At 37.6% G+C, this 15,411-nt stretch overlaps 1 protein-coding gene across 1 annotated transcript in view; it reads right to left on the bottom strand.

The window, feature by feature from the left end:
* The window catches only part of MACO1 (macoilin 1), a 49,013-nt gene that overhangs the window by 8,934 nt on the left and 24,668 nt on the right, over nt 1-15,411 (bottom strand). The window contains exons 7-8 of the mRNA XM_034753994.1: nt 1,657-1,815; nt 187-369 (exon numbers count right to left, since the gene is read on the bottom strand). Of these exons, the coding sequence (XP_034609885.1) occupies nt 187-369; nt 1,657-1,815 (342 nt within the window). The remainder of the gene's footprint in view (nt 1-186; nt 370-1,656; nt 1,816-15,411) is intronic.

Genomic DNA, 15,411 nt, shown 5'->3' with positions numbered 1-15,411 from the left:
CTCCCGTCGACTTACCTTATGCTTCTTGTTCCGGTGGAGTACCGGAGTCAACGGGAGAACGATCTGCAATCGATTTAGTGGGTCTTCTCTAGACCCACTAAAAATCGACCCCCGATGGATCAATCACCGCAGTGTAGATCCACAGTAAATGGAGACAAGCCCAGAGAATAAAACCGAGGTAAGTACCTGGTAGCAGCAGCAAATGCAACAGCACGTGCAGCAGTTGCTTCTTCCAACTTCTTTCTTTTCTTTTCCTCCATCAACTGTTTTTCTACAAAGGCTCGTGCCTCTTGCTCTGCCTTCAGTTTTTTCTCCAACTGGCTGATGGTTTGCTTGTCTTTCTGTTTCATTTGTACGGCATTATGTAATCTGAGGAGTAATAGGGACACGCTTTTTTAATAGCTTCTGGACACTTTTTTATTTTAAAGTGTGAAAAGATTCTTCCATCGTTTAGGCCACAAATTTGCCTTTCTGGACCTACTGGACCGTGCTCTCCAGACTTCAAATGGTCTTTTAAAAACAATATAGCCCTTTGCCAAAATGTAATGAAACAGCACCTGAAGATTCCCAAGGCAACACCACAGTGCTGAGAACGATCTCCAGGGTCTCTGTGGCAGCATACATTGGGCCCTATCTTAGGGGGTGCTCTGTATCTGTCGGCAGATCCCGAGCATCCTAAACTCCTATTGGCGGGAGTGCTGGAATAATTTTTTATAGTGGAGTGCTGAAAGCATAAACTACGTATTTGGTTGTTATTACTACTTCAGTAAAAGGGCTGCTACCGCCAAACTTGTCAATGACAAAATTTCCATTGACTTGAATAGATGCATGATTGGACCCAATAATAGCAGTACAAAAACCAAGGAAGAAAAAGGTCTGTTTGATTTCATCACCACTGGTGGAGGGGGGGGGGGAAGAGGAGGAGAATTCTTATTTGATAAATAAAGATATCATCTGTATGGAAAAGTTTTCAGACTTCTAAGAGGCTATTACAAAAGAGGAAGTAAAATGAGTTGTATGACCTTTAAAGCAATCTCTTAAGACATTTTTGTACATATATTTTCAATGGTGAAGACAAAATTAAGCTCTAATTCTTTAGAAAACTCATGTAACCTATGTTGCTTGCAAAGAGCTTGAAATACCCTTTAAGGTGAGGGCAAGAAATGTTCATATGATGGCCAATTTTTAACAGTATAAAAACTTGACTTCTTGGTTGAGTGTGGGTTTTATTTATTTATTTATTTTTTAAATTTACTTTATGTTGAAAGGCTATTTTAACATGAGGGGGCACAGCAGGGAAGACAGGTCACCAATTTCACTGAGGAAAAAGTTTTGATAGAGAGTTTATAGGAGTTTTAGAAATGTGTCACCTTCAACTAGAATTGAAAATGATTAGGCTACATTTGGAAAGCCACATTTCAACTTACTAATAAAATTGCCCTATGATTATTTAATCAGATGCCTTGAAGGTAAAAGGGACAAATCCGGCTTGCCTTATTCTGAATCATCTATGAACCATGGGACCACCTGTGAGAAAGTGAGGTAAATAGGATTTGCCCCAGTATCCAGGTTAGTATGCTGCCAGCCTTTAATAAAACAAAACATGCTGCATTTTCTCAGTTCATAGTCTATACACAGTTCCATGGCAAAACATACTTGTTCTGAAGCAGCTCATTTTCTTGTCGGAGCTGTCCAATTTCAGATCGAATTCCCCGCTCCGTGCTAGTCAGAGAACTGATCTGACTACGTAGCTCCTGTTCAGTTTGCCTGCTTGCCTGCAGGTCAGCCTTTAACTTTTTAATATCTTGTTCCAACCTAAGATAAGGAGAAGCATTTAAAAAAAAAAAGAATTTCAACTGTAACTCCCCAACCTTCCCAAGGCCCAAATTTTTATATTAAGTTTTTTTTACACATTTGAAAAAAAAAAGGGAAAAAAAAGAAACACAGTAAACATACCTCCTGATATTCCACTGTGTGAAACCCTTGTCCCGCCATACCCTCTCTTCCCTATCCTTTGTCATCCCTTGCTATTTTATGTGTAATTTAGGTTGCAAGCAAGAATCTGTCAATTTTATTTTCCTATAAACCACCATTGCACACCTATGATACCGAACAAAAATATAAGTATCCTTATTAAGTATAGTCCACATACTACATTACAGGGGTATTGTATGACATTTTTACATTGATAGATACAGAGGACCATGCTCAGGAATTACATCTTCAAAATGCACTGTAATAAATAAACCTATTTTTTTCAAAATAAACAAATCTCCTTTTCCCTTCCCAAACAGTATAAACATTCATAACTTTTTCAATTTTATATTTATCCTGCAAAAAAAGTAGCATGTATATTCTAGTTTCCTCATATTACGACGCTGTAACACAAATCTTATGGAATTATGATTTCTCACAGCAGAACTGAAACATACAAGTTTGAAAAGTTTAAACACTGAAATGTACAAATAAACCAATGTTTAACCTTTTTGCCAAGGTAAGAGTTCGCTTTGAAGTTACCAATGGCTCAAACTATGGCCTATTAGTACTTTTCATCGAAAAATTAATTTCTTCTTAAATCATGTAATCTGTAGAACCAAAATACAAGATGTATTTAATAAAGGCTTTATACAAAGAATAGTTTCACATCCCAACTGTTCCATTAGAAAGAGTGCCTGGAATATCTACTCGAAATCTGGTAAAGGATAAAAATACTAATCTGCATTCCAGATAAAGTAATTCAGCTTTATATTTTTCTGTGCATGTAATCACTGAAAATACACACAAAGAGATATACAGGGGTTGTGAAATCAGAAATTTACTTTTAATCCTTCCTGACCAGAGACCTTCTGCTATACATTTTATGTTTATAAATAGTATTTGATAAGGAATTGCCCAAACTGTAATTAAAGCATTTGAAACAAAATAAAAATTGTCTAATAATCACACACATTAGGTTAATATGAATGAAGCATCAGATTATGGATTTAAATTTATTCAGATTTAAAAAAATCATTTGTGTTTAAGACAATAGCAGCATATTGCATAGATAAATAAAAGATCATCTCTTACAAGTATAAGCATTACATACCAGTTAAGATGGAGCCAAATATGATTTTTAGTTACACACATGTAATTCCCATGTGCTCGGTGACACTCCATGGCTAGTTTAAAAAAAACTTTAAACAAGGCCGATCAAAACAGTGTATTATAGGTGGTTTCAATAAAAGTTGTGTGCAGAATTAATGGAAGTTCAAGTATTTAGAGGTAGAAAAGTCAATAACTTGTTAAACGAAAACTGAAGCAAACAGACCCCAGTATACAGACTAAAAGTAATAATTGCCATTTGTTTTCATGTTTTCATTTGAACCCTTTGGGGCAATAAGTGTTCAAAAAATCCAGACCTAAGTGCCAATGCAAAATTTACTGGTGGGAAGCATAAGAAAAGATTGATTCAAGGTGTTAGGAGGCTAATGGAGAATCCTGAAATGTATTCATGGAAAGTTATAAAAAATGTTAACAAAGGCTGAAACTGAGCCCAAGCGGTTTGCTGGTAAATTAATAGCAAATCACATGCTACAAGAAAGTGTGGGATCTACCATACACATGTATTCATTTCAGAGATAATCCATTCAAAGACTCAACCCCCGACTTTTTTTAGATGTATTGAGCTAAACTCCTGGCTGCATTTGGTATTGTACTAAGACGAATTTACTTGTTGATTAAATCAACCCAATCATAGTTTAACAAAAAACAAAAACAACCCCCCCCCCAGATAAACACATGCGCACACACTCCCCAATCTGACCTGCCTGCTTACTACCAGCCTATCACAAACCCACACAGTATTAAATGGACAGGACGTTCGCATTGGAGACCACAAATTATTTCAGCATCCTGTACTGGTTTAAAAAACAAAACCAAACCTCAAACACAGAAACTGAAAGATTGGCCAATTAATGGCTTATTCAGTGCAGGATTGTTATTTAAAGCACAGTTAAAGTCAGACTGGACAAAACACTACAAAATGGTTTTGTTACATGGGCATTTTTATTATGTCTAATATAATATTAGCTAGTAGACTTGAACTGCGGCACTGGTATTTCACCCTCCTCCTCTGCTGTCCTATGATCAGCTTTGGATTTAACTATCAGAGATGAATAATGTGACAAGCAGGAGACAACAGAGATTAACAGGCTATAGTATACCAACACTTAACTGGTTTTGACAGATGTTTTATCTTAACCTGAACAGTGGTTGATGGAGTAAGGTATGGGAAGAGATTGCGTATATAATGAATCAAATTCACAGGCTTTACGTTGATAAGTACCCAAAGTAATTCCATTAGAGCTCTCAAAAGCAAGCAATAATCATGAAAACAATACTTGGTCAGGGACTGCTTTAATCTGCATACAAGTATTTTCAGAAAGATTTTTTTCGTAAATGAAACTCCTCTGCTTAACTTGTTCCAACAAGATAGACTGTACTGTCTCCTCTTTTAGGAGTTTGTAATAAGTAGACAATTTTTTTTTGTAAATATCCAAGAGAGAAAGTGAAAATAGAGCACATAAATCCTGAATAAGGACCCCAGAGCCATTCCAAATATGATAACTTTAGAGACATTAAGCCATTCCTATTAGTTTCCTAAAATCATATGCATTGAGAATGCCTCAACTGAGTTGTATTAAGTTTTTTTGTGTTTACTATGGTTGCTTAGAAGGTGAAAACATCCAAAAATAAACACGCTGCACTGATTACTTGATAAAACTGTATTACAAAGTCCGTTCTGTCACTCTCCCATAATTTGTTAAACTACAAAATGCAAACAAGTTAGTTTTAACCAATGAAAAGAGTAAATTAGAAGTGAAAGACATTTCAAGACTTCCATCCTATTTTCTCAGCCGATCTTTTGATGCCTATACTAAACTAGGTATCTAAATATATTCAGGATTTTTAACTGAAGATGTGAAATGAATGATGCAGACAAATTAATGGTTGGGTAAATCCGGTAAATCCCACTTGGAAAACACCTTAATGATTGGATAATTATTAGAGCAGAAAAAAATTCAGTAAAAATTCTGATCAGCTATCTTCCTCTATTACTGCTTTGAGGTTATTAGAGGAACAGACTGGTATGCAATACACCAGCCTCTAAAAGCAACAATTATGAACCCTGAAATAATCTCACTGTCTTTACTTCGTATACATTTGTAAGCAAATTTGTTCATTATACCAGAACAACATTAAGAGTTCATCTTAACCACAACTGTATTAAAAATCAAGAAATTCATAGCAAATATGAAATCCCATCTTTAACACCTCTTGGACTAGTAATAGGGTATACCAACTCTCACCAAGAACTGATGATATAGCACTTCACTTATTCAAAGCACTAACATTAAGCTTCACAATGCCCTCGTAAGGTAGGGTGACCAGATGTCCTGATTTTATAGGGACAGTCCCGATTTTGGGGTCTTTTTCTTATATAGGCTCCTATTACCCCCCACCCACTGTCCCAGTTTTTCACACTTGCTGTCTGGTCACCCTATCGTAAGGTGAAGCATTAATACACCCCATTTTACAGATAGCTTTGTTGTGAAAGGTTAACTGACTTATCCAATGACACAAATGGAATCAAAGTCACAACTGGGATTAGAACTTGAAATTTTTAAACTTTCTGTTGGGTCCTCAGACCATGCCTTAAATCTGGAATGCCTCCTTAACTGTGGATTTCTTGGTTTTCGCATGCTTTTTTTTTGGGGGGGGGGGGGAAGTACTTCATCCATCAACTATTCCAAATGCCCACAGGAGTGTGTCTGTAACCTTGATTCTCAGATAGATAGGGCTAGTCTGGTTAAGTGTGAATGAACAAGAGGTCACAATACTTTAGTTTTACAGCGACAGAGTATTGACATTAGGCCCAATTCCTAAAGCCGTCTATAAATGGAAAGCCCCCTGGCTGCAATGGAAGTTCCACATGTGGCGAGCTTGCAGGGCTGGGTCCAAATTGAGCTGTAAAGAAAGCTGTAGGCTGCAGGACCACTACAGAACACATACAAAGTGGGCCAAAAAGAAGGAAGGGAGAGAATGTAAACAGATCTGAGGACTTCCTGTTTAGGAGATGGTGAGTGTGTCAGTTTTTCAAGCCCCATGACCTTTAATATCTAAGCCTATTAACTGGAACCGTTCTATTATTGACAGAGGTAGAAGTGTCCATCCAGAGATGGAACCACATTCATGGACTCTTGTGGGAATTTATTTTTTTTTAAATTGGGAGTATGAACCAGAGTTCCACATATACACACCCGTGAGTCAAGCTCTTACTTTAAACTGGACACAAGGACATACCCATAAAGATCTCATCACTTGTGTGTGTTTCAGGAGGAGGATGTTTGTAGCATAACCTTTTTGGAGCCAGGAACTTAACAGTTAAGTTTTACAAGTGGGCTCCAAAGTCTCAAAAACAGTTCCTTTTATCCTGAAGGAGCTTAAAGGTCTTGGGGTAATTCTTGAGATCTGACAGAAGTCTGCCCTTCATTAAGCTATTCATTATCAGCCACCAAGCTGGTGAGCTTAAGCTTCAGAGAAACAAAATTTTGATCCAACTCTGGGAGTCCCCATTGCCTAAGAAAGGTCTGTAAGGCCCACTGAGGTGAAACAGAGTCCAATGAACTACGCTCCAGCAGAATATTAGTGTTTAAAAGCGGATGGTGCTGCTTGGATTCACTATATTTATAGAATTGAGTTTCTTACTCGGCAAAATTGCTTCCTCTCTCAGCAATCACAAAACCCAGCCTACTCAGAAACCTTACTGCTACTGAGAATCTGAAGGAGCCAAGAACTTTTGACCACGAAACCTTTCCATATGAAAACTCAAACCATTAGTGATGTGTCAGTGGATAAGGTTAAATCTTTCACCAGAAGGGTGACCAAATAATTAGATTAGATGATTGACCTCCCCCACTCTGATGGAGTCAAATTAAAATATTTTTATTGTCTTGAGCGCCCACCATCTGTGATTCAAACAGTTTAAACAACTAAGTCATGTAAATTCCATGTAAGCCAATTAGATTATTAAACCCATTTTACAGTTGGAAAGTTGAAGCACAAAGGGTTCAATGACTTGCCAGACATAGCTCATTGAGCCTATGGTATTGTCAGGAATAGAATCTAGGAGTCCTAAACTCTCAGTTTCTACTCTAACCAAGAGACTTAAAATGCTTCTGAAAAATGGCCTCATTATGGGTTTTTAATGTAATGGATTGCCATGTAATGGCAACCTCTGAGCGCAAATTAGGACTTCCAGAAAGCTATGGAGAGTATTCATTCATGAAACAGAATTATCAATATTGAAAACATTACTCTGATCAAAGCATCCAAAGGTCATGGCCACAGACTTGAAACATGGCAGATAAAAATCAGTAATGCAGGAACTTGGAATGGTTAGAACAAAACAGTACAAAGAGGAACGCAAGCTTCTTTAAAAATCAATGGCTGATAAAATCTCAGGGGAATGCATCTATTGCAAAAGAAAATTGATTGAAAAAATATTTAAAAAAATAATCTGGGCAACATTTTAAAAAACAGATTTCAACTATCCCCTTTCATTACACTGTTTTTTTTTGTAACCTCAGCTCTAGTTTTAAAAACTAAGAAAGCTCTATTAATGCAATTTATAGAGAAAATAAAAACTTGCTATAGCAGTCACAATAGCATCTAAAACGTACAATTACAAAAATCTCGTTACAATGGAAAGTTAATATCTTGTCACAATGTGAAAAAACCACCATACTAAAATCTGGATACCACATTTCCTGAAATATTAAAACCAACAGCAGTATAAAAGAAAAACGGTTTCATTTTTAAAAATTATCAGTTGAATATTTAGCTACCAGATCACCTCCCTCCCCCCCCATATATATATTCCTTGTTTTCACTGCATCAACTGTGGGCCTATCCATCTTACAAAAGTTTAGTCAAAAAACATTTCTAGCTTAGAGATTTTCTCATGTAGAGAGCCAGTATATAAAGTTCTTCCCTATGTACAGGGGGAATAAAACATTTTCAGGGGAATACAAGATTTTAAAAATTCTCCCTCCGCTACCCCATCCCCAAAATAAAACACATCATCAAGGTAAACCAGGGCAATAGCAGAGAGGTATTTTTGCTGTTAGACGTGCGACTTGTGCTCTGTCTCTATTCCCCAAAGTACTTTGTATTATTGTTACAATGATGAATGACCCAATAAGGCAACATTATTTTTCCTACTACACTAGTTTCTGCTTAGGTCCCCTGCACTTTCCCCCCCTCTACTGTGTTTTCCCAGTAAACCAGGAAAATCAACAAAAGACTTATAGAGCACAATTCCTTTTGTTGCTGTACAAGCAGCAAATAGTCTTGAAACATAATTACTTTTAAAATAAGGGCTTAATTGAAGATTGTTTACCACTCTGGGTTCCTTGTCTGAGGCCTGATCCTGCAAGATACAATTTCTTGATCCCACAGACTAAAACAAGATTGGATATATCTTTCCATACTTATTTCAAATAAAAGAGGATGATCTGAAAAATAACACTGTTTCAGACAAAGGCTCCTGGATACTTACACCCATTTAGTGCATAAAATCCCTCCTTGCTTAGTTTATTTACTCGCTTTACACATTACCAAAATCTCCAAGCACCTGGGCATCTTACCCTAATTAACACTATGTAAAAAATAAAGTCTTCAAAACAAAAAACAAACAAAAAAAACTCTGAAATGCTCTTCTAGCTAATGTTACGAGACTTCATTCTGTTCCTTTTCTTGCCTAACCCGTCGTCATAAATATCCCCTGCAGTGATACTATCACTTGAAAACAACCAAATGTGATTACACTAAATTGAAGTTCCCCCACTACAAGTAATACGCTGTCATAAGTGGTTTCTTTGAGCATTTTCTATATGCCAAAAAGTTCCAGAGATAGAAACCTTAGTTCTGACTTAACCTTTTGAATTGCTGACCACTTAGAGCAATTCTGTTTTGAACAAAAGGTGTGTTGTTTTTGAATAGTCCAAGGGCTGCACTGACCCTAAGAAATGGTTTGGCAGAAGGAGCGTCAAGGAAGTTGTATAAAGGATCCTAGGAATACCTTTAATAAAAAAAAAACCCTCAGCTAGTCAGCCAAGCTAAGATATTATGCATAAAATGTAATCCAAAAGTGAAATTTGTTACCAAACCATCTTTGGACTGTTAAATGGATTTTTTAAATTAAATATTTAAATGTAATATTTATGAACAAATACAGACAGATTTAACTGTGTTGTATGTTAGCCAAAAGGTTGAAATTACTATCAAGAATCTGTCAGGTTTCTTGATGTGGAACAGTCTGCTAGGATTTGTCTTCCTTTCCCAAGTGGTGTGTGAAAACACACACACACAGACACACACAGACCCACACACACACACCCCTTTAACTTCATCATGGCTTATTCCCTGCCTAACTCTTTAAGACTGACAAATCCGGAGTAAGTGCAAATGATCAAGTATTCAAAATGTCGGGCAAGAATGACAACACTTCAGCACTATACTGTGTATTTAATATATTAAGATGTGGAAAGAAGTTCCCTCATGCCTTCCTATCTATCTATTCCCTCCCACCCCTACTCTTTTCTGCCTCTGTATGAACTCACACAGCTGTCTCCCATTCCCATATTTGTCTTCTCAAAATGTGGAAGAATTCTATTTCTGAGCTAACACAGACCATCCCATTAGCACTGAACCCATCTGTTTCCCCAAACCTACAAAACCTAAAGTCTTTTTGTAAATCTATTTGTCAAATTCAAGTTTAGTCTTCAACGGAATCTTCTTCAGGATTTCTCACAACTGAGAATCTGTATTATCAGTAAAAGCTCCGCTCCAATACCAGTTTGAGTAAAGGAGGTCATTAAAAAAAGAGAGAGGAAGAGGCAATGATAGCCCTCTTCCTTTACCTATGGCAGGGATTCTCAAACTGCGGGTCGGGACCCCAAAGTGGGTCAGGACCCCATTTTAATGGGGTCGCCAAGGCTGGTGTTGGCCCTGGGTCCCAGCAAGTCTGAAGCCCAAGCCCAACCTCCTGGGGCTGAAGCCGAAGCCCGAGTCCCACCACCCAGGGCTAAGATTACGTGCCCCCGCCCAGGGCAGAAGCCCTTGGGCTTCAGCTTTGGCCCCCGCCCAGGGAAGTAGGACTACATCCCCCCTACTGTAGTCATGTAGTAAATTTTGTTATCAGAAGGGAGTCACGGTGCAATGAAGTTTGAGAACTGCGGACCTATGGCATTGTTAGATGGTTTTGACCTATTTTATTTATGTTAGGACAGTCCACTCCCAAATATAAAAAGACTACAGGACCAAGTGGGTCAAATCCCATTTTGGGGGGAGAAACTGTGCATATTGCAGTAACTTGTAAAAATGGAAAGGCAGGAAGGCAACGTTAGATGGATAAACACAGTTTTAGGTCCATCACAGGATCCACACCATCCCTCTGGCTACAACATTTGAACATATGGGAGTTGAAAGGAAAGGGCGACACAGCTGTAAACAGCTTATGTGTCAGCCAGCACCTGGCTCCACAAATGCGGCTACCTAACACTCGGACCCCTTCTTTATGTTGCCCCCGACTCTACTCCCAGCTATGAACTCTTCAGCTTATTCCAGATCGAATTACCTCCTTCCATTCCCTGATTTCCGATGTATGTTCCCAGAGCTTCTGAGCCGGTTTATTTTTCTTGCTTGCCTTAGTCCTATTATACCTCAGTAGGCTTTGAGGATGTCCCCTACTGTAACTGATGGGATAAAAGCCTTCTGGGTTACGTTAAAGCTACTTCAGACAGGCAGCAGATTGCAAAAATAGGCTCCGGTGCTCTGGGGACATCAGTGTGCTATAGAAAATGGAAAATAACTAGAGCTAAAATACAGGAAAATATATTTACCGTAACACTTTCAAGTTTTGCTCTGAAAGTAACCCCAAGTCTTGTGAGAGCAGGGAGGAAGAAAGGGCATGAGCCATGCCCTGCTCCACAAATATTCCCCTATGTACAAATGTAGCCCAATTCCTGAAGAATTCAAAGATATCCACAAGGATAACTAACGCAAGAGTAAGCTGCTTCTCTGGGTCAATACTCCATAAGCCAGGAAACGGCACTTTGGTGGATGTCAACACTTTTGTCAAGCTGTGCTTTTAGATGCTCTTTTGGCATGCAAATAGCCAACAGCAAGTTGGGATCATTACAAAGCGGCATCTTGCTGTGGGAAAACCCAGCTTTTCTGGTACTTTTTGCACTACAGAAGAACGAAAGCTTTAGGATAGTGATTTGTACTTGTAACACAGTCCAAATCCATAAAATGGAAAGAAAACCTGCCAGTCCCCTAGAATGGATAGTGAGATGATACAGGATGCCAAACTAGCTTGCTCTGGTAGGCGTTAGGAAATGATCTGAGTCTATGATGTGTAAAGAGGTACCAGATTCGGTCTCTCCATTGGCCTGATGAATAGAACGATGTAAAATGAACAGTCTGGATGAAAGTTGCTACAGAAATACAAAAATCTCAAATGCTTTTACAAACAGAAAACAGGTCTCACAACATCCATGAGAGGTTGGGAATATCTCCATTTTACTGATGGAGGCAGAGAGAGGTCTGTATCGCAGAGCTGACAATTGCCACTGCCAGGATTAAACCCCCAGAATCCCTCTGCTGTAGCCAGCTGAACCACAACCACTCCCTTTCATTAGCCAAGAAAATGTTAATTGCAACACCTAACGACACATTTTTAAGAAAAGGGAACAACTCTAACTCCTTATCCAGAAAATTACGAGTATTGAAATAGTTAACAGTGAAGACCACCATGTCTGTAGTCTCATACAATAAGTTTCACATACATAAATTAAAACTGAAAACCTTCCTTATAAGAACAAAACACAACCACCATTTTTGGAAGATGGACATTAGGTTCTACATTTCAGTATTGTATTTGAGCTTTGGCTCGCTTATGTACTAAAGTGAATTATTTGAAATCAAGTTGTTTCTTTGGGAACAAGAACTGAAGTGTTAACAAATCCATTAGTTATTTTTGTCAGTTTTCAGAGAAGTTAGGGCAAACTGTCTTTAAGAGAAGTGAAACTCTCCTTTTTTAAGTAATGTGACACTTTCAGTTCCATGTCAGCACGTGACCTACTTAAACATTATTTTAACTAGATAAAATCTTCCAAATTTATTAACTGCTTTCCCCACATCTTTTTATTAACTTAAGACACCACAGAATAAAAAAAAATGTCCTGCCTTCAGAGAGGGGTAACAATATGCATAAAAAAAATGAGCTACTAAAAAAATTACTTTTAAATATTGTAGCATACTATGGAATATCAACTTAGAGAAAATATTAAAGAGCATGTGGTAGTTGTTTTACTCTGAAAAGTAAATCTAAAAAATGGCATTTTAGGGATTCATATTTATTGTATCTGAATAACCACCAATAATTAATAGCCACCATAAGAGGAACTTTAACTCCATCTAATACTGCTTAGTTAGTTGAGGGCCATATTTGTGAACAAAAAAGAACACAACCTGGCTTAGAGATCCCAGGGTGAGTTTGAAAGTTATGAAAAGCATCTTTTTATTTGAAAACAGAACAGAGCAGTCATTGAGACAAACAGGGACAAAACAACTGCATTTTTTTTTATAGTTGCTTTTTAGACTAGAGTCACAATTTAACCACAAAAGTTAGAAGTTTAGTCATTAATGCCACTTAAAGTGGAGAAAACAATGAATAAAAGCTTTACAATATAGGAACAAGGGCAAGGTCAAGAGAAAATAAACAGCTTGACTAATTTAAATTAAACTATCCCTCAACATGGAAATGTTTTTCAAAACAGATTTTTTTTATATATATTTAAAGACACACATTACATTGGGTCTCTGACTAAACTAGGAGTTACACACGGATAGTCTAAACAGAAGCAATAACTGATGCATTGTTCCAGTTATTTACATTGGTAATAAATAATATCAAGCAGCAGCAGCAGACAGGAAATTAGTATTTTAAAACCTCAATGTAATCACGACAACTTGACGCAAACTAACATCTGTGGCCCTGTATATAAGAGTCTCAACATATATTTAAGCACACTAAAGTATTTTGGATCTTAAAACTGGTCCCTCATGGACACATACAGAATAAAATATTTTCATACACAGGCTGGAAAGCCATATTATAATGTGGAGAATTGGTACCACTCTTTTTTCTTGGTCCCTATGATCAGTTCATTGGTGAATTGTGACTAGAGCCGGGCAACATTTTTTCAGCAAATACCACCTCTACCCCGATATAATGCGACCCAATATAACACGAATTCAGATATAACGCGGTAAAACAGCGCTCCGGCAGATCAAAACAAGTTCAATATAGCGCGGTTTCACCTGTAACACGGTAAGATTTTTTGGCTCCAGAGGACAGCGTTATATAGGGGGTAGAGGTGTAGTAAATATGCAAAAAAAAAAAAAACCTGCATTTTTGTGGCATTGAAATTATTTGCAAATTTGGGTTGAATTTTGGCCAACCTCTCTCCCAGAAAAATAACAATTTCAGAAGCGTCAAAGTGAAATGTTTCAAAACAGTTCAAATCAACATTTGAAATGTTTCATTTGACCCTAGCAAATTTTTTTCAGTGTTTTTAATTCAGCAAGGAAAAAAACAAACGATTATTCACTCAACTCTAATTGTGACATTTGGGACACTGACCAGCTCTCTTCTTTTCCTCAGAGAGCAGAAGAGGAATCTTATCTTTGTCTGGACTATATAGGCACAACTTCTACTGATGGCATTGCCATCTGCATCCCATTAACACAGGGCTGAATTTGGTTTCCAGGTAAGGTTAAGCAAGCTAGAAGCTAGCTAGTTCATTCAGTTATTCTGCGGATACTATAAGTGAGAATTGAACTGAATATTTCAAGTAAAGAAATGAGAAGAAGCCATATGAATTGGCAGAAGGTATGCCAATTAGTGGATATAATCATTATCAGAAGTGAAAAGGGTATTTTCATAGAAGTAATTGTATCCACATTCAGTGTATCTTCAGAGACAAACTAGAGTCAAAATTCCAATTACCTAAAGGTTCCTGCAGCGAAAGTGTGAGCCTGACTTGCCAATTAAATTACCCAACAAGGACTTGCTGAAGTTAGACCAGTGAACATGCAACACTACAGAAAAGAAAAAGGAGATGCTAATAGTGAGACTGGGGGGGGGGGGGGGAGAGAAGGCATAAAGGTGCTACAGACTTATTCTAACAGGTCCCTATCCCTGTTCCATCCCAATTACATGCTGTTTTCCTTCCTTCAGATGGATCTGCAGTGGCACACAGAGCTCGCACAAGGAACTTTGATTTTCTTATTTGCTAACAAGGCAGCAAAAATATGATATTTAGATGGATTTCCTACAGAAGCTAGATAGAGAGGGTCTTCTGGTACTAATCTTTTACCACGAAGCATTCAGTGTTTGAAGAGGAGTCACTTACTACTCTTTTGCCTACTACAGGATACCAAATTTGCTGCTCTCTGCTTGTTTTGGCTTAATTACAACTGACAGTTATTCTAGGCCTCGGTGCTTAAACATGATATGGAAAGAGTTTGCAGCAGGTGTTATCTTTACATTAGGTTTTGGTCTTTTTCTTTTTGTTTATTTTTTAAGGGGAAGAAGGTCTTTGTTGTTCAATAGTAGGATATCACTTTTTACAGATCAACAGTAAACATGGACCTCTTGCTGTTTTTTTCCCCTAGAAGTGTTCTGATAAACAGCACAAAAGAAGTAATTGATATGTCTGCAAATATAGCAACAACATGACTCAGCTATGGTTGATATCAAATAGGCAATGTGTGTAGCAGTGGGACCCAACTGTAGCAGTTCACTTTTTTTAACATTCACTTTTTCCATTATATTTTACAGCAGCGATTCCTGAACTGTGCTCCATGGATCACCAGTGGTTTGCAAGGCACTTGCTGTCTTTCCTTGTTCCAGCTGTTAAATCGCATTAAAAACTAAAAATACATTAAATGCTCTCCTAATATTACTTTTCCATGTTGACAACTGTCAGAGATGTTATTCGACTGCAAATCGGAGGTAAGAAACACAAAGGAACAGTCTATCCATGAGACAATTACTGTATTCAAATATACTTCATGCTATGAAAGTCTGAGAACCCCTGTAGTATGGTTAGACTTAGTTATTTCCCCAGACTGTTAGTCAGGTGGGTGGAAACAGAAAACATCAGTGAAAACATACACACGGGCAAAACACAACTTCAGTTCTGTTATTAGCTTGTATCACTGTGTAGTAAAATAGAATCTTTGATCAAAGACAGCATTATGCCATTTACCATGCACATTCTTGAAAGGTACACACAG

This window comes from Trachemys scripta, chromosome 20 (genome assembly GCF_013100865.1).
Source record: "Trachemys scripta elegans isolate TJP31775 chromosome 20, CAS_Tse_1.0, whole genome shotgun sequence".
Lineage (NCBI taxonomy): Eukaryota > Metazoa > Chordata > Testudines > Emydidae > Trachemys > Trachemys scripta.
The sequence above is the reverse complement of the archived record's forward strand: the minus strand, read 5'-3'. Positions and strand labels throughout refer to the sequence as shown.